At 41.1% G+C, this 27,441-nt stretch overlaps 1 protein-coding gene across 2 annotated transcripts in view; it reads right to left on the bottom strand.

Annotated features, from left to right (window-relative positions):
- IGF2BP3 (insulin like growth factor 2 mRNA binding protein 3) overlaps nt 1-9,857 on the bottom strand; it is a 140,677-nt gene extending 130,820 nt beyond the window's left edge. For both annotated transcript variants that reach the window (XM_032873271.1, XM_032873281.1), the window contains exons 1-2: nt 9,378-9,857; nt 7,905-7,965 (exon numbers count right to left, since the gene is read on the bottom strand). In XM_032873271.1, coding sequence (XP_032729162.1) covers nt 7,905-7,965; nt 9,378-9,552 — 236 coding nt within the window. In that variant the 5' untranslated portion in view covers nt 9,553-9,857. The remainder of the gene's footprint in view (nt 1-7,904; nt 7,966-9,377) is intronic.
- Between the last annotated feature and the right edge of the window lie 17,584 nt (nt 9,858-27,441).

The raw sequence follows: 27,441 nt of genomic DNA, 5'->3' as shown, positions 1-27,441 counted from the left end.
CTCAAATCAAGTCTTTTTTTTTTTAAGATTTTATTTATTTATCTGACAGAGACAGCGATCACAAGTAGGCAGAGAGGCAGGCAGAGAGGGGGAAGCAGGTTCCCCGCTGAGCAGAGAGCCCGATGTGGGGCTCAATCCCAGGACTCTGAGATCATGACCAGAGCCAAAGGCAGAGGCTCAACCCACTGAGGCACCCAGGCACCCCCCACCTTTTTTTTTCTGACAGAGAGAGAGAGTGTGCACAAGCAGGGGGAGCAGCAGAGACAGAGGGAGAAGCACGTTCTCCACTGAGCAGAGAGCCTGATGCAGGGCTGAATCCCAGGACCCTGGATCATGACCAGAGCCAAAGGCAGACACTTAACCGACTGAGCCACCCAGGCACCCCTAAAAACAAGTCTTTAGATAACCACAGAAAAGCACTGCACCTGGTCTACACTGCCTTGAAACCTAAGACAGCTTCAAAGGAGTTTCCAAATGTATATTTAATAAAAAGTAGAATGGGTAACCTAGAAAATAAGCTCAGTCACCAGAAATGTTGAAACAGATGCCAGAAAGCAGGTCAACTGCAACAAGTCTTGTCCACTGGCAAGAGGATCTACTAAACTTAGGACTCTTCCATCTCTAGCAGGTTATAAATAGAACACACTCACAGATATTTCTGGAAAGTTTAAAAAAAAATGAGATACTAATAAATGAATCCTGAAAGAAAGGCTATATTCCAGGTTGCTCCAAAATTCATAAATCACTCTCCATCTATCTAATGCCAAACCCAAAGGCTGCAACTTACCACCATCCCCACTCACATGAATCCATCTAAATCACAAACTTTCAGTGGTATTCTATACAGCTGATGACACCTTCCTTATCCACAGGCTTTTTCTTTCGTTTTGTTTTGTTTTGTTTTGTTTTTTTCCATGAATCTCCCAGAAGCAGTTCACTCTGCTTCCTTCCTTTACCTTAATGGCCTCTCTCACTCTCTTTTGCTGGTTTCTCCTTCCTCCTAAAGCCCCATACTCAGTCCCTTTGTAATCTTGTCTGATCCCATGATTTTAAACATCACAAGCTAGTGACATCTCCAATTTTCACCTCCAATTCCTACCCTCCAAATTGGTATTTCCAACTACCGATTGACTTCTTCACTCAACTTTCTAACAAGTGGGGGTACCTAGGTGGCTCAGTCGATTAAGCATCTGCCTTCGGCTCAGGTCATGATCCCAGGGTTCTGGGATCGAGCCCCACGTCAGGCTATCTGCTCAGCGGGAAGCCTGCTTCTCCCTCTCCCACTCCCCCTGCTTGTGTTCCCTCTCTCTCTCTCTGTAAAATAAGTAAAATCTTAAAAGGAAAAAAAAAAACAAAACAAAAAAAAAAAAAACTAACAAGCATCAGAGACATAATATGCCAAAAGTGAAGCTCCTGATTTCTACCCAAGAATCTGTTCCTTCCCCAATACTCTCCATTCTGATAAATGGGACCACCTTCCATTCCATCTAGTTTTTCTCACCAAAAAAATCTTCTTGTCCTGCTTTACTCTTCTCCTAATTCTCATCTAATCCATCAGCAAATCCTCTTAGTTCTTTCTTAGAAATATACAGACACTGACCACTATTCATCACCTCCAAAGCTAATTAATATGATCTCTTGCCAGGATATTACAATGAGAACTGCCTCCCCAATTCTAGTGCTAAATGTATTTTTCAGATATTTTATGTTCCAATCACTTGGAGGAAACTAGTCCTGCTCTCCTTCCATTTATGTAAGAGAATTTACAAAGATGGTCACCATCAATTCCTTCCTCTCCGTACATTCATGCCACTCTACTATCAAGAGATGGAGACTATCTCCATACTTCCTTGAATCTGTGCTGGCCTTGTGACTTGCCCTGATTGACAAAATGGATAGGATAATGTGCCAATTCTGGGCCTAGCCTTTAAGAAGTCTAACAGCTTCTACCTACTCTCACTTGGTCGCCAAGGGCTACTACACAGCACTGAGATACCATGTGGGGAGAAGTCATGTGCATCAGCACGAAGAGGCCAGCCATGTGAATGAAGCCTTCTTGGACCTTTTAGACCAGCTCAGCCAAGGACCCAGCATGACACCATGTGGAACAGAACCAACCACCAAGCAGACCCACAGAATCATGAGGAAGAATAAGTTGTTTTGAGTCACTAGGTTTTGGGGTAGTTTATTAAGAAGTAAGAAATAACTGAAACACCATGATAGCAATGGACTCAACTTCTAAACAACTAACTGATAATGCCAGCTAAAGACTTAGACCACTCTCAACTTATAGCTCCACTTGGAGTGCCTGGTAAGCTCAGCTAATGGAGCATGAAACTACTGATCTCAGGGTTGTGAGTTTGAGCCCTGCCCTGAGGTCACTTGAAAATAAAAACAAAACAAAACAAAACGTATAGTTTCATTAGGTTCCTCAAAGAATACATCTATAATAATTTCAAACTACTTCCTAGTCAAGTTAAATGGTCTCATGATAATTCTCTAAAATGCATAATTTATGTACTATGTATTCCCCTTCAGGGCAACAAAGTCCACATACTATAATATTTATAACTGTTTATTTACCAATACTTGCCAAACAGCAATTTCAGACCATGATAAATTACACCCTCAGTTTTAATGGAGCACTGGAAACTATTTGCCACCAGCTTTCAAGAAAAACCCTGCAAGACCAAGCCAGTTTGGTTTTTTTTTTTTTAGATTTTATTTATTTATTTGACAGACAGAGAGAGATCACAGTAGGCAGAGAGGCAGGCAGAGAGAGAGGAGGAGGCAGGCAGAGAGAGAGGAGGAAGCAGGCTCCCCGCTGAGCAGGGAGCCGGATGCGGGGCTCGATCCCAGCACCCTGGGATCATGACCTGAGCCGAAGGCAGAGGCTTAACCCACTGAGCCACCCAGGTGCCCCCCAAGCCAGTTTTTAAAACCTCAGATTTATGGGGCAGAGTTCCTAACTGAAAACGCCAATCCCATCCCTTGGTCACCGCTACCACACTGCCACCTCCTGTCTTGTGACTCTAGAAGCTTGAATCAGAGGCAAGAGTAAATAAAGGAAACTTGGCTAAGAATAGCACAGCCATTCTCCATCCTCCCAGAACAAACCCACCACCAAAGCTGGTGGATAAATAAATCATACCATAATAAATGGATAAATCATACAATTCAAAAATTAGTTACTTCTAGGGAAGGTGACTGCTGAAGATAATTACAATAAAACTGTTTAAATAAATATCCAGGAAGCTCAACAGCTTCACTTTAATAGAAAATCCAAGACCTATATAACAACACATTAACTGCAATGGTATGGCTCATTAAAGGATTTCAAAGTATGACAAAGATCATTTCGCTCTTGCTGACTGCCAGAAAGAGGTACACGTGCAAAAGCAACTGAACTGCCATATTACAGAAAATACAAATTCCATACAGGGAAGACCCCACATCTCTCTAATTCCAAAGGTATTTTTAAGCCCCAGCTGGTAACTCATTTCAAGTAGAATGGCAAAACTCAGAACAAAATATGCCCCCTGTTAGTTTATTATAGTGGCATTTGGCATGAACAGAGAATGCAAGTGATCACACAAATCAAACGGAAAGCCAGAAGCAGAAGCCAAGATTCTCAATTCCCACTGGCTCCAGGCACATGTCATGTTTCCATAATGTCTTCCTTGTTACTGTGGACAGTCCCACAGAAGCGACTTATCAACATTCATTTATACATATATATTTTCTTAATTCAAATAATGCCAAAGTTAAGAAATCTTTTACTCTCTCTCAAGCTGTACTAAAAGAACAATATGAAATCAAGAAAAATCTTGTTGGCTACAATTACTTAAGCAGTCATGCATTACTGACCTTAAACTGAGCGTCCCAACGACACTGCTTAGGAAACTTTCATGGCTGGTAAAGAATCCTAACAGTCAGAACCTCAAGTCTCTGTATGTGTGAGAAACTGCTCTAATTCACAAGATTCACCAGTCCCAAACTGATAAGCAAGGAGCAGCACAGCTATTCGTGCCTATGTTTAAATGTTCAGCATTAAAAACAGCTTTTATTGGCCTGAGCCAACAGGATCATGTGCCTGGCTAATGGATACATTGCTGGTTGTGGCACCATCTTCCTACTCCATATACAGCAGCTGTTAAAATGCAGCACTTTTAGGGTGCCTGGGTGGCTCAGTCGTTAGGCATCTGCCCTCTGCTCAGCTCATGATCCCGACTCCCTGCTCCGGGCTCCGGGCTCCGGGCTCCCTGCTCCGTGGGAAGCCTGTTCTCCCTCTCCCACTCCCCCTGCTTGTGTTCCCTCTCTCGCTCTGTCAAATAAATAAATTAAAAAAAAAAAAAAAAGAAAGGCAGCACTTTTAAATAGACATTTAAATTAAGATACATTTAAAATCCTAGTAACTTTTATACATGCTATGTCTATCTAATTTAACTGTTAAACCATTATTCTAATACTGAAATAAGTTGTTGGCTTTATTTTCTTTTTTAAGGAAACAAAGAACAAAATCATGTGAGCTTAGAAACCAGTCTGTTTTAATGGAGCCTTCCAGAAAAATATTAACAACGATATGCTACCATTTAGTCTATCCTTCATTGAAATATGTTTTGGCTTCATACAATCTTACTCAATGCTGAAAGCTAAATCATGAGCAAGTTTAAGCCATAAAAAAACAAAATGTGAAAATTTTTCATAACTTAAAAAAGTCATGGAAAACAAACTAAAACCACCATCCTGTCAGTTCCCCAGTGTCAGCGACTTTCCCATTCTCTCTCCCATGCCCAACAGCCCACAACATAACAAAAAAGGATATCGGTGCTATTTACATAATCGCATAGGGGCACATATGCAGTCCCACAAGATACCAGTGGCTCTTCCAACCAAACTGAGCTGTAGTCTTCAAAAATCACAATTTTCACAGCCACACTTGCCCCCAAAGCAGGGTGGGGAGTGGGGTGAGTATTTAAGATTATACTTCATGGGGTGCCTGGGTGGCTCAGTCATTAAATGTCTGCCTTCAGCCAAAAAAAAAAAAAAGGTTATACTTCAGAGTGACGCCAAGTACTCATGTGCTGTATTCTTTACCTCAGCAACAGAGAGTGCAAGACTATCACAGATATTCACCTCAATCTTCTCTTCATTCTGGACACAGGGGATCTCAAGCTCAGTAAAATAATGCTATCATCTTCCCCTAACTGAGGGGTATCTGAATGCAGAAAGGCAACATTCCTTCCACATTCCCCTGAGACTTCGGTAATCAGGAGCTAAGCTTGGTCAGAACCAAGCTCCACAGTGCCCCTTCCTGAAAGGTTCTGTGCCCAGCTCAGCTCCCAGTCACAGTTGGGCCAGCATACCAAGCATCAAATCTCCTCCTGCGCCTGCTCCCCTATTTAGTTGCTGCAATCCCATTCATCCATCTCAGAGTGCTGCCATAAGCATTCTTCAGCACCTGGCTCCCAACATGCCTTGCACAGCAGGTATAAAGGTCACTGCTGCACATGTGGGTGTGCCTGTCTCAGATGCCCATATGATGATGGGATGGAATGCAGCGACTGCTAAGCACAACAGAACTCCACCCAGAAGTCCCGCAGGCTCACTTGGCAAAGATTGGTCTGCAGCATTCAACTTCACTGTCACCGATATATCACTTCTTGACCTTTCTATAGGAGCTAGGCATGGCTCACCAAAGTGATCTTCTCAGCCCCCTCCCAAAGCCTATTCACACAGTTCAACAGTCCAGATAAGGGAACTGCATCCCAGTTTCAAGTTTCAGTTAAAACAAAGTTGTAATATAATTAGATTTCCCTGGGCAGGGAAAAGAAACCTCGACTTCCCTTTTTTGCCAATTCAATCCTAGAAAAGGACTTACTTGTTCTCCCTATCAGTAGAAAGTTGTCTCCTATGTCCTCATTTCTATTTGTTAGTAACATCTCATTTAAAATCCTAAGCGTTTCAATGTAAGCGAAATCAGCCTGAAATTTTAATTTACATTGCTAAAACGAAAAAAACTCCCATTGATGAATACTTGCTGCCCCTGGTGGCATGGTACCTTATATGCTTCCCTAAAACAAACTATTCGTTATAAAGTAACAAGTATGTTTTTAGGTTGGGCAAAAGCCTTTAAGAGTAAAAGGCAGTTGCCAGATGTTTTCAATCTCATTCCCTACAGGTGGAGGGAAATTCACACCAGGCTGGAAAAGAAAATCAGGAGAGCAAAGCCAAGCAATCTACATTTCCATGCAGGTCCATAAATTGTATTTGAAAAATGCCAGACATTAAATGTTTAAATTTAGAAACTCTCAAATGTTAAAATGCCAGTCCTTCGACACAACCATGTGCCTCTTTTTTATCCAACATTTGAAGAAAATTAGGACACTGGGGCTAAACATGAAACCAATTAGAATTTGCAGAATGTACCTACATTTTTCCCACCCTAGATCTACAATTCAGACTATGCCTTTAAATTTTTAAGATGTGCCTTTTTCCTCAATTTTCCACTTCCTATTAAATGGAGATCAGTTTAGATACTTTTCAGTACATGTTCTATTATTTTAGAAGCTCTTAAAAAATAATTCCCTTCTACTATGTGAAATAACTTGACCTCACGAAAATTCCCAACTAGAACTAAATCTGTCTCATCACGCAAATCCTTTTTCAACTATCCTAATAAAAACTAAGCACATGAACAAGAGAAATCCACAAAAATCCATCTCTCTTCACAAAAACAAGGCTTGTGAAAAAGCTTTACCTGAAACAGAGCTCAATACAGAAATAGGCCCAGGATGACATTTTGTGTAGCCACCTCTCTGCAGAGCACCAGGGAAATGCACAGCACTCCTCTCCCGCCCTCTAGCACACCACTCACCAATACCTAACCAGACACAGACACAGGCAGCCCTACTTAAGATTAACTTTCAGCTTACTGTTTAGCCAGAGTTAGGAGCAAGGAGATGGGAAGAGAGAAAGGCAGAAACCCTAACCCCACCTTGCACAACTCAGAAAAGCACAAACTAAACCTAGCACGGCAGTAAGGAAGCGCTGCCTCTCCAGTTAGTTACAGAGCAGGGATCGGGCCTGCCCTTGAAGAGAAGAGGAGCCATTTCTTCAAAATACACCAGCGGTTAAAACAGTCTGCAAACATTCTGTAAAGTGACACACTACACTTGCGCTCCAAAAAAATGCAATTCCCTTGCTTAAGTAGTACAAATCTTTAGTCCTCACGATATCTTGGTGGTTATTTGTAAGCAAGTATATGGGGCGGCTGGGGGACGACGATGCGGGGAGGAGAGTGAAGGGGATGGAAGACAAAGGCTGGTTTGCAGCAACCTGTGTAACTCTTAAGTGACTGAAAGGCGCTTCTGGGCAGGAGAAGCCCAGGCGTTCACTCACGTGTTCCAATCAGCAAATTCCTCTCCTCAGATATACAGACGGCCTCCCAGGCTTCTCAGACTCATCGCCGCCAACTCAGGACAGCGAAGGAAAAACACTCCACACCCACACGTGTCTGCAGCTGCTTTCCTCTACCATGAACTTACAGGTTGGGAGTGGGGGAGAGTCACCCACTGCTTCCTAATTCCTACAGATTCCCAAAACTGCCCTTCAAGACTTTGATTTCCTATTGTAGCAACTTAAGAGAACATATAGGTGTGAGAGCTTCTATACCAATAACCCGGTGGCAGGAGCCACGGACGAGACCTTTATTCCCTACCAGCGCACGCACACACACCTGCCATAAACTTCAATGCAAGGAATAAACGACGGAAAAGCCAAGCCGTTCAGCATACAGTAATCCAAAAAGCGTCAGAGGAAAAGAAGTTGTTTTCGGCTGTGTTGAAATCGCTCTTCCCAATAAGGGAGAACAGAATTAATGAAAATGCGATAAATAAGCTCACCTTTGTCTTTTTGGGACAGAGTGCTCAACTTCCATTAATTTCCCGTGCAGTTCCACTTTACCTGCGGATACACAAGAAGTGCAACACCGTTGGCCGGGTTTAGCGGCTCTTCCCGAAGGACGGGCAGAGCCTAAACCGCGACCCAAGTGATTTCCTGATACCCCCCTACCCCGCCCCCGGCACCGGATGCGTCTCAGGCAGGGAGGGCAGCCCCGCCACGCGCGGGAGGAAAGCTGACCCCTCAGAGCTGTGTATAACTTACAGGTGGGTGAGGAGTAGGGTCCATTGGCTGGCCTACCACTTGGGTAACATTCTAGCCCCAGGCCTCCAGCGCCCAGCTCAGGGTTCACTCAACTCTACGACAGCCGCAGGACTGACGCGGCCCTTCCGCCCACCTTCCCCCGCACTCCCATAAGACAAACTCTGGCTTTTTTTTTTTTTTTTTTGGGGAGGGGACCCCGAGCCCTTCTCCCCGCTTCTAGCCCAGGCCCTCCAGGAACAGGGAGTAGCTGGAGAGGCTGGAGGACCGCAGGGTTGGCGCAGACAAGAATGCACGGCCAGACGCATCTCAGCACAGAACGAACAAGGCGCGAAGGAGTGCGCGACGCCTGCCACACGGGCTGCCGGGGCGGGGGGCACGGGACTCGAGCATGCCTCGCCACTCACGGTTCCCCGCCGCGCCGAGCTTGCCCCGCCAACCCCGGAGCCGCGGCCAGGACGAAGAGAGCAACGGGGGACCGGGCGCGGCGGTTGGGGCTCCCTTGCCGGCGACCACTGGCCGCTCTCGCCCACCTGCCCCCTGGCTTGTAGGACGCGGGGAAGGTGGAGCGTGGAACCCGGGTCGCACTGGCCTGCGTCCCTCAGGATCCAGAGGAAGCACCCGGCCGCCGGCGCTAGGCACCAACCAGCCCGAGTCCTCACTCCGCAGCAGGGTCGAGGCCACTTTGCATTCTCCCACGCCTGGGGTCTAAGGCGAACCGGGGGAGACTGAGAAACCAACACCATAAATAATAATGTGCAGAGAAAGGAGGGGGGAGAGAAACGGGAGAACCCGCTCGGCCCCTAAGGCCCGGCGTGCCGGGGACTGGAGCCCGAGCCTGGGCCCGGCCCGGGCGGGGCGATCGGGGAAGGTCCTGCGCTCGCGGTCGCGCCTCCCCCAGCCCCGCTCCCCTCGGAGCCCGCGCGGCGGCTTTCTGACAGCGCGTCCGCCGTCCTCCTGCAAAGCTCCGGCGGGAGGAGGGGAGCCGCGGGGGACCGGGTTGGAGCCCAAGCTGAAGAGAGCACCCCAGACCTCACGCGTGTGGGCGCCCGGGCCTCGCCCCACCTCCCCGCCGCCCTCCGCCGGGCCTGGGGCCCTGCGTGGACGCCCCCGGCGGCAGCCGCGGGCCTGGCTCCGGGTCCCCAACCCCGGCAGGCCCCGGCCGGCGGCGCAGGGCTGGGGCAGGAGCGCCGGCGGGGCTGGGGCGGGCCCACCTGAAAGCGCCTCGATGGCCTTGAGGGCCCAGCTCTCGTCCGGACAGTCCACGAACGCGTAGCCCGTCTTCACTAGGAAGGGTCCCGACACTGGGATCTTGGCGTCCTTGAAGATACTTTCCAGGTCCGTAGGGACGGCATTCTCGCTTAGGTTTCCGATATACAGTTTGTTCATTGTGAAGAGTGGTTGTTTTTTTAAAATTCGGAGAAAAACGAAAAATTAAAACCACCCACAGTGATGGAGGGCTTCGGCGGGTTTTGTTCCCCTCGTCTTCTCGCCGTTAAAACACACAAACACAGTAAGAACCAAGGACAAGAACGAGGAGCGAAAAATCAAATCCGAAGGTTCTTGTTTTTCTTTTTCTGGGTATTAAAAAAAAAAAAAAAGAAAGAAAAGAAAAAGCCTTGCAGCAACCCAAACGTATCAACGAGTCTTCCTAACTCTGAGGAGGAGGCGGGATTAGCGAGAAAAAGGAGAGGAGGGGGGGAGAACTACTTTTTGTCTCTTCCTCCCCAACCCCTTTGGCATCGGCCAGCGGACTGTGAAAATATCACACTACGTGAGGACAGGCGCCGCCTCCCCATAAAAAAAACCCAGAAGGGTGACTGGCAGGAGGGAGGGGGGAAGGGGTGGAGGGAAGAAGGCGCAGGAGGCGGAAAAAATCCGCTCCGAGTGTCCGGCTTTTTGAATGAGCCACGTGTTCAAACTACAAATCAACGTCTCACGTGAGGAATCCCAGCGCCTCAATTAGAGTGGGTTTCGGGGGAAAAAAAGCGAGAGGAGGAAGAGGGGGAGGGGAAATGAGCATGAGCAAGGGACCCTGAGAGGGGGAGGAGGAAGAAGGCGAAAAATGCTAAAGGAGCCTCAGCCGGGGTGCAGAGGGGAGCGCGGCTGGCGGCCCTGATTGTCACAACAGAGTTTAGAAAGGGTTATCTGGTCGGGGCGGATCCTGAGGGGGAGGGGAGGAAAAAAGGGAGGATTTTTTTTTTTTTTAAATGAGATATGGGTGGAGGTGCTAACTAGGCAATTTCTCAGCTCTAGTTACCGGAGTTTCAAATATTCGATTTTTAAAAATAGGTAATTAACAAAACCAAAGAGTCCCAATTTCGAACCCGCCTTGTGGCTTTGATGACATTTGAAGTGTAACCCCGGCAAAGCCGCAAGCACGTTTCCAGAACTGGCAGGGGCGGAAACGCAGCTAGCGGGTGGGGTGGGAGGGAGCGGGAGAGGCGGGCAGACGCGGGAGAGGCGGGCAGACGCACACCGCCCGGTGCACCCTCCACGGGCCTTGGCACGGGGGAAGTGGGGCGGCCGGAGCCGGGGGCGGTGGGGGATGGGAGCTCGCGGCGTCCTGGGCGGGTGTCTGGGCGACACCTCCTCCGCCTGCGCTCGCGTTGGCTCTCGGCTTCGCGTTTGCGATTGGTTGAGCGATTCAGAAAAGGCTCAGAGATAAATGAGGCCGGGGGCGGGCTTGGCCACCGGTGGGGGAGGGGAGCGTAGAGGCGGAGGTATTCGGCGTGGGGATGGGGGCGTCCGCAACCTCGGAGGCCGAAGGAGAGAAGTCAGAGTGGGAAAAGTCGGTATCTAAACAGAAACCATTTCTTCCTGTAGTTTCCAGAGGAGTGGGGTAGGCTGGTACTTTTATTTAAAGAATTTTAGTTGGAGAACTTGGGACTCTTGAAACAGGAAGACCGTTCTGCGTTACCCCTAGGTGATATTCGCACTTGAAAATTGTCCGAGTCCCTTTCTGCCTCTTTTCTGCCCGCATTTGGCCACGAGAGCCATTCATAATTTCCCCTGTATGTAAGAAGTACAATGGTGGGTGTGTGGGGGAGGGTCTGGGCCCGGTGAAGCCTTTACTGGGCCAACAAAATGTAGACTGGAGAAGAGGAATACGGAAATGAACATAGTGCTGAGTTTCTTGTGGAAGTCTGCAAGTGTTTATTGATTGTGGACTCCACTCGAAAGCTTCATTTGCACCAGTTACTTGTGACATTTTTTAACAGGTATTCCACGGAAAAGATGAAAAATGTTTATTTTTAAAGCCAATGAAATTCTACGTAGCATGGAAATATAAACAGGAATCTTTAATGATCTGGTACTGGTAGTAGTAGAAAATGTATTGTGCGACAGAGAAAATATTATGATTTACATTGAAACATTTAGTAATTAAAATTGATAGAGTTCGTTTCTCTTTGTCAAATCCACATATGGCATTTAAAAGTGTGTATTTTACAATTAAAAGATGAATGACAAATTATTTTTTCTACATGTGGGAACTATTGCACTATTGCAATATATTGCAAATATAGACTATTTGCATTTTTTTTCTTTTAAAAAGGAACTTATTTTATAGTTTTGTGTTGAACCGGAAGGTGTCAGATCATCCATTTTAAATGCAACTGTTCTAACAGGTTTTTCTTTTTCTGCTAAGCAAATCCAACTTTTTAAATGTAAACTCACTTTCACAATATTTTCATTGACATTTTACTTAGTGAAATGTTTTACTTTATGAGGTCGAGGACACAAATGTGCTCTTGTGTAATAACGTTCAGAACCATATTAGGAGCTCTATCTTTAAAGAACATTTCGGTGGTGAGGTTTTAAGTTTATGGTTAGGTTTAACTTTTTAAAAGAGCTTACTTATTTTTACTTTTCATGTTTTTAAAAATGAAATCGTGGTTCTAAAAAAATATGTATTCTTTAACCTCTGGTATTTAAAATGTAAATATCAAAAATTATGAACTATTTTCCATGTACCTGTTGCATATGATCAAAAGCTACTTGGAGAAATGTGCTTTTCATTCATTTAGCAGTATTTGCTTTTCTAAGTATGTCTTTATAAAAACTAGTCTTTTCATCATTTAACTTTTAGTAATTTTTCATTAAGAACAATTTATATATATTCAGCTTGCTTCCAGAGTCACTTAATGGTACCTTCTGGAGTGTTCAGTGTATTTGCTCGTATTAAAACTGAGACCTAAGTTAGTATCTATTTCTAAAGCATGGGATAAATTGTTTATTTTCCATAAATACTAGACCATGCTTGTCTGTCACTATCAAACACGTCTAGCACCTGGAATTTAAGACAAGTGTGTGCTGTTTTGATGAAATATGTTTCTGGGACTTGAGAACTTAATCTGTGTATTATTGTAACAAACTGGATACTCCGTCTATGACCTTAAAAATATACAGGAGTTAAATAAACTGAGACATTAAAGGGTGGTAGGTAAGAGTCCACTCCACTTCCAGTCATCCAACCACTTGAGGGCTAAGTTTATACTCACTGGCTGAGTAAAAAGAGCACGGGTAATTGTCTTTTTATTGGCATTTCAAATGCAAAAAATATCTTTGGTGGATTTTCAGAAATGAATATAAGGTCACCCTAACTTCCAGCCTTTCAGTGAGTCTCACAGAAATTAACCCTGCATATGGGCTACTTCCGAGTTCTTCCCGAAGCAGTTGCAGCTCCTAATTAATGTTAACCCCACGAGAGAATCCCACCCATTGTGTGTGCTCTGATGCGGCTGAGTGTCACCCAACTGCAGCCTGTTTACGCTTTGGACAGCTGCACCTACTCCGTACCTGCTGAGGACAATAAAAATGTTTCTTATGGTTCAGTGTACTATAAAGAAGAAAAACTATGTTTAGAAGGTCGGTTACCGTTGCTGTATCCACAGGTTCTGAGTGAAGGCTGAGCAGGTAGAAGCGAAGGAAAGGGCGTTCTTGCTGCTACCCCTAACCCCCGGCCACTCCTGAGAGCACCGGAGAGCCGAAGTCCTTACCGCGGGTGGGCGCGCAATGCCCGCCGCGTCGCCTGGGCCCCATAGGAGGTATTTTTTTTATCATACTCTTGCTCCTTCAAACAGCTCTCCCGGACTCATGTGTTTAAACCAGATGCGTGATAAGTGGTAACTTGGCTCTGCCCACTCCGGAATCTGCCTTCAGTAATTTTTGTTTAAAATCAAAAATACTGCCCCAGGAGATGAGAAGATGGGGTTGTTTCCTTTTTCCCCTGGCTCTGCCCGGAAAAAGAGGGCGGGATTCTTGCAGCTCCCACTGGGGAAGATCCTTCGTTCCTCGCCTTGGAGGCTCTCGACCACTGAACCGTCCTGGCCCTGCCGCAGGACAGACGCTTTCTGGCTCCGCCGAGGATTCTGTCCCTTCGCGCGGAGCTGTGGACGAGTTAGATGTAGGGGTCGGGAGAACCTCTACGGTTCCCCTCGCCACACGACACCACCTGAGGTTCTTCTCCAGCGCGCGTCCGCCCGCGGGCGGCGGAGTCGAACCGGGCAGCGTATGTTTGGCGACCCTCCTGCACTTCAGGCCTTTGTCGACGGTGCGAGGGGCTACATGGCGCTGGGGGATGTTTGGTACCCACGGAGAAAGAACGCAAGGAGCGCGGGCTGAATCCTGCGCCCGGGTCCGGGGCGGGGCGGGGCCGCGAGACGGGCGCACAAGCGCGCAAACGCGGCCTCGGGGCGGGGTTTCGCGCTCAGCGGGGCCGACTCGCCGAGACCAAGTTGAGCAACCGGCGTGGAGTGAGACACCGCCCCTGGCTGGGGAAGGGGCGGGGGGGGGGGGCTTCTTCTCTCACCCGATTGGTGGACGGAGAGAGCCTATCACCGTCGGCTGCCGCCGCCAGAGCCGTTTGCTGGTTTCCATTCATTGGACCCCGAGCCGTCCCTGGATTTCCATCTTTTGTGGCGCGAAAATAACCCTTTGCTCCCTCTCATTGGTTTTGTTGTTGAGGGTGGGATTGAGTTCTCCTCTTCTCATTTTTCCTGCCCTTTAACTGCGAGCCCCCAGCCCCAACCCCCAAGGAGGAAAGAGAGAGGAAGAGTAGAAAATAGTTAGAGTGCGTGTGGAGCCCGCCCCTTGGGCTGACCGCGTGGTGCCCGCAGAGTCCCCTCCCTTCCCCCAACGTCCAGCACCCGGAGGTCCTCGGTTTGCGCCATGCTCAGCAGCTGGAGTCACATCTTTCCCTGCCCGTTTCCAACATCTTAGAATTTATACTTCTTTTTTAGTTAAAACCACAGAAGAGGTTTTCAGATGCCTGATTTTTCCTGGGCTTCTAGAGAAAGCGACTCATTCTGCCCCCTCCCTTTCTAACCCCCTTTTGTGGTACACAGGGTTGTTTTAAGGAAAACCAAACAACCCCTCCAAAAAAAGCAAACGAAAAATTCCGGGTAAAATCAACTATGCCGAGACCACGTTTTCGTTGAAGCTGCCCTAAGACCAAAAGAAGCCGAGACCGACCTTGAAGGATTAGCGATTTCTGTAACAGAAATGTTCAAATTTTACTGACGTTTGGTGGAGACGGTGAGAAAAAATAAGAGTTTGGCTTAGAAAAGGACAAAACAAACGAATAATCATATTTAATTTGGTTAACTGAAAAAGCTAACAGCTATAGTGCTGTATTCTAGGCAGTGGTGTCTTTGGTGGGTTTATATTTATATACATACGTTGCTATTGTTCTTCTCAAAGATCAGCACTCTGGCCATAACAGAAAAGAAGGAAGTGTAAATTTGTTTGGTATATCTAATTTCATAACAGACTCAAATTTTTTTATTATCTGAAGAAAATGAAATGTGCCAATTAGAAATACAACTTAATAAATTGTTCACAGATAATATAATTGTTCATTTTCTAAGTCTTGACAAAATACCTGGTTTGGTTAAAAAACAGTAAAACAAAAATTGCCTAGTACATATTAAAAACTTTGAGAAAGTCGGCTTAAATCTGTGAGTTCAGATTTTTTTCTGTATTGTTAACTCTTAGCTAGTAATGATGTTACATCATCCTCCTAAGCCTTTTGAAAAAACTATTTAGTTTTTTCGTTTTAATCTACAAAAGCCAACTAATTGAAGTAAGATAAATTACCACCTACCATAATACTACAAGCTATTTGAGCAGCTCTTTAAAACAAATTTTAAAAACTGACTAAATTAGTAAGGAAAAACTTTTTAAATACAGACAGATTTTGTTTTCTTTTTGTATATTTATTTCAACTACATTTTAGTAATGTGGTTAATAGATACGTGTTTTTGAAGTTTTCGTGTAAAATAATTTCTCAGAAACATCAGAGTAACTTACAAATGATTTGAGTTGAACAAATTAAATCTTAGAAACTAAATTTATAGTGTAATGCTGAAGATTATAGAGTTAATAATTTAGCTAACCCTTAAACACCTAAAAAATTTTAAATGTGAAGATAATACTTGTAGAGTGATTCTAGGTTGGGATTTACATGATCTGTAATTTTTATATTTTGAAAATGATATAGTAGAAAAAATAAAGAATTTTTAGAGTAGATTTCAATTGAATAAAAAAGTACCAAAATTAATCTGAATGAGCCAAAACTCTAAAACCTGAGATATTTTCAAATGTTTTCTGAAATTCAGAGATTTATATAACCAATATTTTTCTTAAAAAAAAAAAAAGTTTGTTCTGTTTGGGAGAAATTGATTCATTAAATTTTTAAGTAAATCAGGATTAAGAATCTTAATCTATCTGGTAAACTTTATACATGATTGTTAAAGTAGTAGATAAACATGATTCCTTTTATTGCAATTATATCCTTTATATTATTGCTTCACTTGAGTGAAACTAAAAATATTCATTTATTATTACCATTCTTCTGGGAGGAGGGAGGAATGAGACCTTTAGTGGAAAGAGTCTTTGGTAATTGGTGTGTGTACATAACTATTTGCAGAGGGACCACAGAAAACAAAGAAGATAGGCATTTGTCTGTGGGGGGAGGGGTGTGGAGAGGCTGAGAAGAGGTGGGCATTTGAACTTGTTTCTTGGTTGTAACTCTTTTATCCTTCAGGTTTCCTTGCTAAAGATGGAGGGAAGGTGGTAGAGAGAATGTATTACCTAATGGAGTAAAATGGGACAGTAATCCAGGCATGAAATCCCGCTGGAAAGAGCAATAAGAACCTACTATCCTCACTCAAATGATCGGAAAGTAAAGCACAGGCTGAGGTCATAGCTAGTTTTTAGCATTTGCTAACAAGTACATTTAAATGACACATTTTAAGGTCCTATTTTCTTGTTAGGATCTTTTCTTTTCCTGACCAGTTCTTTTCCAGAATCCCATTCCAAAAAACTCAGGAACTAAAGTTCCCTTCATGAAATAGATTTTGTGACATGTAGATACAAATCAGCTCCTAGGTGATTTTAGTGACAAACTGAGGAATTTCACATGCTGTCTGTAAATAGTATATTTTTAGATTTTAATAAGGCAGAATATATTTGTAAATTCCTTACTTGCAGGAGTAATGGTAGACCATTACCATTTCCACTGTGGCTTATTAAGATTCATTTCTCCTTAAGTTTACATTTGGGTCCTGAACTTCTCTTAGTATGATGATACCGATGTTAAAGATGGGAGCAGCAGGCTAGGTGAGCATTATTATTTCAAAACATCTCAGCTGAAGTTCATAAGAATCCGAGAACATAAGACATAGCAGGAAAGAAAACAAAACTAATCTGAAATCTTTATCAAAATTGACACTATAAAGTACTGTCTTAGAATTGGTGCCTAATGATTCTTTTGAAACATTTACCTCTTTTTTTGTGGTAGATTGCTCAAAAATGTAAAAGTTGGTGGTATTTCTGTTGCTTTTCTCAAGTGACAAATTTACTGATCAATTATTTTTAAAATGACAGTGCTAGTGCCTTCTCTAAGGCAAAGTCTTATTTGAACTGGTTTAATATCAATAATTAAACCTATTTGGTAGTTTCCCTTATTTAATTTTGGCAGGGAGTGTGCCCTGTGCCAGTCATTAAAGTAAGTTTTCTTTTTTTAAGTTATTTTTCTTTGTTAACTATTTATATTGTATTTGTAATCTGAAAATGTTTTTTCTTGCACTTTCCAAGACTTGGAGAATAATTTAGAAGTAACTTTATCTACCCCCCAAAATATTAGTAAAGACTTTTAAAAATGTGTATAGTTTCCTACAAACAAGTAGGAAACATATTGAATATTTTCCATTAAGCTAACATACCTCTATGGTCCTTCTTTCTAATTCTAATACATCCTAATTCTAATCTAGCTACTAAAAATCTAATTAATAAAAGGACACTAACAAAGGTCATAAAAAAAAAAGAATAAATACCAATTCTGTTGCATCAGAAATAGGTATAGTCTCGGTTATGTTGATAACATTTCATTCTGGAACAATTAAATACATAACGATGTCTCCATGTTTTGTTTTCGTTTGGTGAAAACTGCCTAGGATTTTGCTCCTTAATTTTATTACCGTATCTCTTAACGGTTATTTCTTTCATCTTATATTTCTTTACTACCAAGAATAAAATGACATTTTTAGTTTTGATTTAAGTGAATGGCCATCTATACAAAGCCAAATCGAAAAACTAAGAAATCTAAAATTTTGGTGTAATGCACTATTGGTGCTTCCCCCTGGCAACCATAGTTCTATTCAAATTTTATTTTAATTTGGAGCCAATATTGTAAACTTTACAAAACATTACATTGAATTTTGTTTGAAATATTAATAAACAACAAAATATTGAGTGTGTTCATCTAGTGAAAGAGATAATAGAATTACAGGTGACATTAGTCTTTCCCCTCAACAGCAACAAATCCGGTTGAGGGCAGTTTTGTTGGGTATGGAATGCAGTCAATGTGTGCAATTGGACAGGAGAATATATACACATATTCCTGTTGAGAAGTCTTTTGTGGAGATTTGCAAAGGAATAAAGCAAGACAGAACTTGCGTTCAAATTCTGAGGTTGCAGGGTAAAACAGGCAAGGTAAGCACAATTTTTAAAGTTTGTTTCTTCACCATCAGAATTCTTCAATACAGTCTTTTTAAAGTTGGGGAGAGAAGAGTAACAATACAGACTGAACTGGAATTAGGATACTATTAGTACATCAACATTAGAATTTAAGTAATTCAAAATGTTTTAATTTTTCTCTTTCTGTGCCTTGTGTTCTGTTTGTAAAAGACTTATTATACCCATAAAATATCCAGTAGCATTGTTAAAACATACCTGGGATCAATGTAAAAAGTCACAATAACATGATCACCTATTTTTTTTAAATGGTGTTGAATTTATTTACAAAATGTGAAGTTATCACAAATCCTTTCTGTTGGATTGTTCTACCACTTGTTTGTGCACATGATCTGTATGTTGATAATTTGTTTTAGTCAAAGTAAGTAGCATTGTTTGAGAAAATGTCTCTCTAATAAAAAGAGCCAAAGATATGGTCTGTTGCTGTTTTGAAACCTAAATGTGGAAAGGAAACAGATTTTAAGTGAAAGCTGGGTCCTGTTATTTACTGCCTTTTTGATATTTATTGAGGGATGGGGAAATGGATTAAACTGCAATGCTGTTTCAGAACTGATCACAAGTAAAGCTTTTAGGGGCTATAAATGAAGAATGTTGTTTCAACCAAAGATAGCCCCTCCTATTACTATTTGTGCAAAATACTCCGTTTCCTTGATTATTAAATATCCCTGAATTATTTCATTACCAACGAGGTGGGATGGGGTCATGTTGTATTAGAATATCCAAATGTTTTAAGACCTTGAGCTTTTAAACAGATAAATAAAACAGTTTATTATGATTTATTCTACAATAAGTATTGCATTTATTTTCTTATCTATACCATTGTTTTGCTAATAATAAGCTGAATTACTCTCAGATTTGGCGGCTAATGACAACATATATTACAGCCAAGCACAGAGAAGATGGTTAAGCAAGGAAAAAATATTAAAATCATGTGGAACTCTTTTTTGTTTTTGCTTTTGTTTCTTGGAGAACTCTTGATTAAGCCAAAACTGAAAGTATCTTCCCACAACCAAATCTAGTGATCAGGTTTCTAGTTTTTATAGTTACTAGTTAAAATTTGAATGTATGGTTAGTATGCAGACATTACTTACTAAAGAACTTGGGAAGAATCTCTAACAGTTTGTAGTTTGATTTAATGTAACTTTATATGTGATATGAAAACAATTACTTTGTTTTTTAAAGTTTTTTTTCATGTTTCCTTGCAGAAAATTAAAAAGACCAAAAGTTAAGCTAAAGACTTTTAGTTAAAAATCTATTATCTATGGATTAAAATATTGTTCTTTTCCTTTTAATTTTTCCATGAAAGCTTGAAACATAACCTATTAAAAGCCAACAGACTTAATGGCATTTATAAGTCCATGAAACAGGTTTTGCTAATTTTTTAAAAATAATCTTACAAGTAAATTAAGTATATCAGAGAATTTGATTTTATGTATATAAAACTGATTAGGTTGAATATTCAAACAAATTCATTTTTAAAGCAATACAATTCAGGCAGATTGCCACAGAGTGGCATTATCAAAGTGATTATGCAATGTAATATGAAGTTATAGGGCTCTGAATTTTGAATTCAGCTGTGGATATACCATTATAAATATGCAAATAAATTATTATTTTCAAAAATCCAGACTTGAGTGGCTTAAGTTAAGAAAGCAAAGTCTGTGGTGTAAAGGGAAGTCAAAGTGTTTAAAGCACTTGTGACAGGAAAAGGCTGTGTGAACCGGAAGATATTTAGATTCACTACAGTAAATAGTTAAAATTTCTCTAAAATGTGATTTTGGTAGTTAATATTTTGTGTTTGGAAGCATATACTGTTAGCACTTTTTGTTTAGTGGAAAGAGAAAGAGATTGAGGCAAAGTATGTTAGGCGGTCTAAAAGACTCCATGTGGGAAAACATCTCCCCCTTTCTATATATATTCTAAATTCTTGGATACCTTTATAAATAGGTTTGGCTTTTTTTTTTTTTTGTATGTGTTTAATTAGGGAATTATACAGAGTATCTTCTCTTTCATATGACTTGCAGTAGAACCTGTTTCATAATGAAACAGTTCTGTAATTTGAAGGCTGGAAGGATTATTAGGGATCTGGTAGTTTCCCATTTTACAGTTGAGGAAATTGAGGTCAGGGAAGGTACAGCACAGGTTCAGTGGCAAGGCTGAGAATTGCTTATCACTGAAGGAAACCATGTGCCCGTCTTCAGTGGGAGATACAACAAATACTTTTTTTCCTATTTTTGGTAATAAGAGAACAGACCCAAGGTGATGTTTGCCTAGACTTAATACCATTATTTAAAAAAAAAAAAACACCTACAATTATGCTAATGAATGGTTCTGTGAGTCCTTGAAAGCTAAAGGCAAAAGCCTTGAGGTAGAAGAGACCTTGGGGAGGAAAGTGGGGGTTCATTTCACTAACTCTGCTCAGAATCTCATTTAAACTATCCCAAACTGATAAAATCAGTTCAATGTAAAAGGCTGGTATGGAAGAAGAGCCCATTATTTCTTTCACCAGGATTTCTGTTTTGTGTCTCTCAAAGTCTTGAAGATTCAAGGCCCAGCTACATCAGGACTTCTAGAGGCCATGAAATCTGCATTAATAAGCACCTGACACACTCTTAGTGGTCCCCTAAGAAATTCCTCCTTGTATCAAACTTCAAAAATGGGATGTTCAAATTTACTCCATATAACAGCAGTTTAACAGTGGGCTTGGGTTTTCTTTTCTTTATGCTTTAATGAGATTTTAGGGGTGGGAAGAGCTGTGTATTACTACACACACACACACATCTCCCAGTGGAGTAATTCAAACCCTTACCTCCTCTCCCATCTATTGGATTGTTAAATATTTGGCAGAGGCTCACATGCCACCAGTGTTTGTTTGCTCACGCCAGTATGGAGTGGTGGTCACTGGCCATAAATCCTTCTGGCTTCTCACCCCTAACTAGATACATGAACCTAAGAGCTCAAAGTCCTTGGCTGCACCTTTGAATTAAAAGCTGCCCTTACATCATTTTGTTTACCTGGAGATCTTTCGGTCTTCATAAACTGTGGATGCTACAACGGCAGACACCTGTTTCCTATGTATGCCGCTGACCCTCCTGTGACCCTGGGTCAGTCGGTTGTTGTTGTTTTTAACCTCCTTGGCCTTTGTTTCCACAGCTGTAAAGAGAGTTTAAACTACTTACACCCATTCTTTACCTTTTTCACAACAGAGTACTGAGTAGGCTTTCTACAAATATTAATGGAATTTCGTTTCAGAAAAAGGAGGAGGACTAGGAATATCATTGAAATGATTGGACAACTTCAGAAAGTTCTATAAAATGCATGAGGGGAAGAGATTACTGCTTGAAACTGGAAAATGATGCAAGGAAGGATATTCTTTTTTTTTTTTCCTAAAGATTTTATTTATTTATTTGACAGAGATCACAAGTAGGCAGAGAGGCAGGCAGAGAGAGAGGAGGAAGCAGGCTCCCCGCCGAGCAGAGAGCCCGATGCGGGGCTCGATCGCAGAACCCTGGGATCATGACGTGAGTTGAAGGCAGAGGCTTTAACCCACTGAGCCACCCAGGCACCCCAAGGAAGGATATTCTTTAAATAAGAAAGCTTATTTAAATACCACAGATCAGTAACAGTGGGAAAAGAATAAAAACAAAAATGTTCCCTATAAAGGAATCCTTTATTGATTCCAACCACTAACATAAGCCAATGTCCTGACCAAAAGATATACGAATTAAAAAAAAAAAAACAAAAACCCAAAACTTACAGCTAATTTCCCAATACCTAAAATTTTGTCTGGCATGTAATATATACATGATTTTTTAAAAGAGTTTGTTTTTGTGGTAGCCAGCTGCCTCAGTGGAGCCTGTGACTCTTGATTTCAGGGTTGTGAATTTGAGCCCCACATTGGATAACTGAGCTAGCTGAGCTAGCCAGGTGCTCCCACAATTTGTTGTCATCAACGGGTTTCCTTCTTTTAGAATTGGATCCTCATGCTTCATATGAAATTAGGTAAGAAATTATTACCATTATACAGAATTTATGGGCTAAAGAGAATATAAAAGGAAAACAAGAATGTCAAGAATTTAAAAACGAGTTAAATGTCAAATTAGTAAATGATCAATCAGTGTGAATATTTATTAATAATTATATTTGTCCCTAAATTAATTTTTTAACTGCTTCCCTTAGATTTCTGAAGAATATATCAATTTAGATACTTTAATTTTATAAAAACAAATTAGAGATAATTAGAACAAAAACTGAAGCCTCTTCATGTGACTTGATCTCAGGACCATGAGTTCAAGCTCCATGTTGTATGTAGAGATTACAAAAAAAAAAAATTAAAACTTTAAAAAAAAAAACAAACCTGGAGCTTCTTGAGACCAATTGGAAGTTACTCTAGCTCAAACTAAAGGGAAACAAAATATCATTAGATTTAAAACATATATACTGGGGCACCTGGGTGGCTCAGTGGGTTAAGCCTCTGCCTTTGGCTCGGGTCACCGTCCCAGGGTCCTGGGATCAAGCCCCACATCAGGCTCTCTGCTCGGTAGGAAATCTGCTTCCTCCTCTCTCTCTGCCGGCCGCTCTGCCTATTTGTGATCTATCAAGTGAATAAATAAATCTTTAAAAGAAAAAAAAAAGGAAAAAATATATATATATACTGAATTTAAAGAATTTAAAGTGCTTAGTTTAAATATTTATATTTACTTCTATTCTTGGTGGTTTCTTGAAAAATTCTGTAAGGAATATTTTTAAAAGGCATAGAACTCTCTTTTCAGCTGCAGTGACTATCTCTGACTTGAGGTTTTCCCCTCTAGAGTTGAAACATTCATTTGAGCAACATTCAGAAGGAACTTTTCCATAGAATTAAAGAACTTCAGCATAGTTGTTCCTTGCAAAATAGCTTTAGCAGTGGTACACTTGAAAAACTAGCAAAAATAATGGCAATAGCAGGGCTCTAAGAAAAATAAATCCTGCCAATGAATCTTTATTTTAAATATTAAAAATAAGCACAGTTATAGGACTCAGACTTTAATACTCTGTGATGTGAATATCCCTGTGCACTTTATGTGTTTAATTTGTTCTTGTAAAATGAAGGCGAGAGAAGCTTAATGAAGCAAACTTAGTGATTCAGAAGACATTTCTTATTTCTCACTTACTTAAAATAATAAAATTTAATGCCAAAAAAAAGCAGTTCATTGGAATTTATTGAAACAGATTTGAGTGGTGCTTTCACCCATGATACTGCAAATTTTTGCAGAGACTAAAATTTTCAGACTCTAGGCAAATTGAAAGGATATTTCGTTAACACAAATTTTATAATGTGAAAATAAATGAAGACTTCCAATGATAACTTAGTAGAAAAGATTATTTATTTAGTTTATAGCTCCCAGGTCTTATAAAAATAAAAGCCTTTAAAAAATAAATAAGAGCTTTTAATCTGGTTCTGCTCCTTTGGAGTTATTAATAATATAATATGAGATAAGAGATTTTTATTTGATAAAACTTTTATTCCACTGCAAAATTTTAATATATTTTTAATGAGAAAAGTCACTATGGTCTAAAATCAGAACTAATAGTTCTTTGAAAAACAAGACAATCAAATTTGGGTTTATTTTTCCTTTCAATTCCTAAGCTGGTTTTTTTTTTCGGGTTAAAAATGTTTTATGTCTATGACACAATCAAAAGTAGACCCATTGTTCACTTTATATTTGAAACTTACCTCCTTTTCCTTTGTTCTTTTTATTTCATAATACAATAAACTTAAAATAATTATGAATCGGTTATTCAAAGCTTAGACATTTGTAGGTTGGACGCAACTGAAACTATTTTCCATGAAGAAAATCCCTGATCCTTGAAACTAGAAACAATCTCTCCTCCGATATCAGAATTTCAAAGTATGAATTTGGGGGTGCCTGAGTAGTTGAATTAGTGGAATGGATGACTCTTGATTTTGGGGTCATGGGTTTGAAACCTGTGTTGGGCATAGAGCTTACTTAAAAATAAATAGATAAGCAAAAATAAGAATAAAGTCTGAATTTGACATAGCACTTTGTCTATATATTGCAAGACATTTATCATTTAAAAAAAATTTTAGGGGCACCTGGCTGGCTCTGTCAATGGAGAATGCAACTCTTGATCTTGGGGATGTAAGTTCAAGCCCCAGGTTGGGTGTAGTGATTACTTTAATACAAAACAAAACAAGCAAAAACAAAACAAAACCTGGAGCACCTCGGCAGCTCAGCTGATAGAGTGGCTAACTCTTGGTTTCAGCTCAAGTCATAAGCTCAGGGTCCTGTGATGGAGATCCACATCAGGCTCCTCATTCACCGGGGAGTCTACTTAAAGTTTCTCTCTCTCCCTCTCTTCTGCCCTTGCCCTGCTCATGCTCTCTCTCAAAATAAAAATAATTTTTTTAAATAAATTAAGAAATAAAAATCCTTGAAAAAAATCAAACATTAGAAAAAATTTACACTTATCTCCTCTATTTAGAGTGTCAACTAATTGGCGAGGTCTGCTTTATCTTTGTATGTAAGTAAACTCCACAAGGTCAGGGATTTTTTTTTTTTTAAGGTCTATATTGCTCACTGCTAATTTCCCAATACTTAAAATTTTGTCTGACATGTAATATATACTCAATAAATATTTTTGAGTGAATGCATGATACTATATAACTTTCAGTCTTCTATGAAGCAAGTCCTCAATTAAAGTTGTTGAACATACAAATGCTAGGATGTTTGTGCAAATGCATATGCTACCTCACTCTCTAAAATGCACGTGGTAGGGCACCTGGCTCCACCTGGCTGGAGTAGTCACGTCTTGATCTTGGGGTTTTGAATTTGAGCCCCACGTTGGGTGTAGAGGGTGTCTGGGTGACTCAGTCGGTTAAGTGTCTGACTCCTGATTTCGGCTCAGGTCATGATCTCAGGGTCGTGGGATAGAGCCTTGCAAGTCAGGCTCCACGGTCAGCAAGGAATCTACCTGAGATTCTTCCCTCTCCCTCAGACCCTCCTCTCTGGTGCCTGCATGCTCTCTCCCTTTCTCTTTCTAAAATAAGATAAATCTCTAGGGGCGCCTGGGTGGCTCAGTGGGTTAAGCCTCTGCCTTCAGCTCGGGTCATGATCTCAGGATCCTGGGCTCGAGCCCCGTGTCAGGCTCAGTGGGGAGCCTGCTTCCTCCTCTCTGTCTGCCTGCCTCTCTGCCTACTTGTGATCTCTCTCTCTCTCTATCTGTGTCAAATAAATTAAAACTTTAAAAAAATAAAATAAGATCAATCTCTTAAAAAATTTTTTAATTAAAAATCTTAAAAATAATAATAAAATAAAAGGCATGTGGTGACCCAGTTTCAAAGAACTAGCTACTTTAGGATTGAGATTATAAATTAATTCTGAACCAAAATATGTTGGAACGCTATAGTTTTCAGCTTTGTAAGGGTGATGAAAAATCTTTGCTCATAATTCATTATCAGTTCAGTCATGTCAGAGTATCATGAACTTTTATGCATACGTTAACTTCTAAAAAATAAGAGTTGAATTTAAAAAAAAAGTTTTTTAAGGCTTACTATGGATGATTTTGGTCACATTTGACAAAATATACTGAGTAAACATAAAATTTTTGTGATTTAGTCCTAATGTCATCCTAGGACATATTCCTGTTTGAAAAGAAGGAATAGCAAAAGGTCCAGAAAGAGAGCCAATCTGATCTAGACTCCTTAACCAGTAATTCTTGGGTTAAAAAAGTAAAGCTACTGAGAACTTCATATAAATTATCAAATGGGGTTCTAGGAAGTTACAGTAAACTCATTTTACCTTCTACTTTAAAATAGCTGTAATTAGGGGTGCTTGGGTGGCTCAGTGAGTTAAAATAAAACCTCTGCCTTCGGCTCAGTTCATGATCCCAGGGTCTTGGGATCAAGCCCCGCATCAGGCTTTCTGCTCAGCAGGGAGCCTGCTTCCTCCTCTCTCTCTCTGACTCTCTGCCTCCTTGTGATCTCTGTCTGTCAAATAAATAAAGTCTTAAAAAAAAAAAAACCTGTAATTTTCAAATAGTGAAATATATTATTTGATTTTTTTTAAAGATTTTATTTATTTGAGAAAGACAGCAAAAGCAGAGGGGAGAGGCAGAGGGGGAGGGAGAAGCAGACTCCCTGCTGAGCAGGAACCCAGATGCTGGACTCGATTCAAGGACCCTGAGATTATGAGTTGAGCAGAAGGCAGATGCTTAACCAACTTAATCACCCAGGTGCCCCAATTTTTACATTTTTTAATTTTATGATAGGCAATAGCAAATAGCATCACCCAAAATGTAGTATAATGTCATAGGGTTTCATGGTTTGGCTAGCTAAAAAATAATGATACATGTAATCACTAGATTTTGAAAATGATGTATATAGCAGATACATTTTTCTGTAAAGATTTATATGTATTGGGTACACTTTGAGCTGGATTTGTTCATCTGCAATTTTCTGTTCAATAAATGTCATAAAAAAACAAATGGTGAGGGGCACCTGGGTGACTCAGTCGGTTAAGCATCTGCCTTGGGCTCAGGTCATGATCCCAGGGTTCTGGGATTGAGCCCCCCATCAGGCTCCTTGCTCAGTGGGGAGCCTGCTTTTCCCTCTCCCTCTGCCTACCGCTCCCCCATTTGTGTTTGCTTTCTCTCTGTCAAAAAAATGAACAAAATCTCAAAAAAAAAGCTTGGTGAAGTAGTGTTTACTTATTTTTTTCAATAACTATTTGGACTCCAAAAGGTTTAGGGCACTGTGGAGGATAGAGATTGATGCATACAGTATGGTCCTTGCCTGCCACGCTTTAAGAGGCAGCATATAAACACCAATCATGTAATCCTTAAAAATATCAGTGATTTATCCAAAATGTCCTTAATTTTCCTTAATGGCCCATTTTATTTATTTGTTTGTTTATTTTTATTTAATTAATATATTTGACAGAGAGAGGGAGAGATCACAAGTAGCCAAAGCAGCAGGCAGAGGGGGAGGTGGAAGAAGGCTCCCCACTGAGCAGAGAGCCCTATGTGGAGCTCGATCCCAGGCCCCTGAGATCATGACCTGAGCTGAAGGCAGAGGCTCAACCCACTGAGCCACCCAGGTAGCCCCTTAATGGCCCATTTTAAAGCCTTTATTTGGGAATTTGTATAAACCCTTCTGGGACATATCTAAATGATATGAAAATATTAAAAGTGCCTTCATTAAAAATAAAAGTGCCTCATAAAACACTTTTTTTTTTTTTT

The sequence above is a fragment of the Lontra canadensis genome, unplaced genomic scaffold (assembly GCF_010015895.1).
Source record: "Lontra canadensis isolate GAN:19392208 unplaced genomic scaffold, GSC_riverotter_1.0 scaffold2, whole genome shotgun sequence".
In the NCBI taxonomy this organism is placed as follows: domain Eukaryota; kingdom Metazoa; phylum Chordata; class Mammalia; order Carnivora; family Mustelidae; genus Lontra; species Lontra canadensis.
Note: the sequence above shows the minus strand (reverse complement) of the source record. Positions and strands in the feature narration are given on the sequence as shown.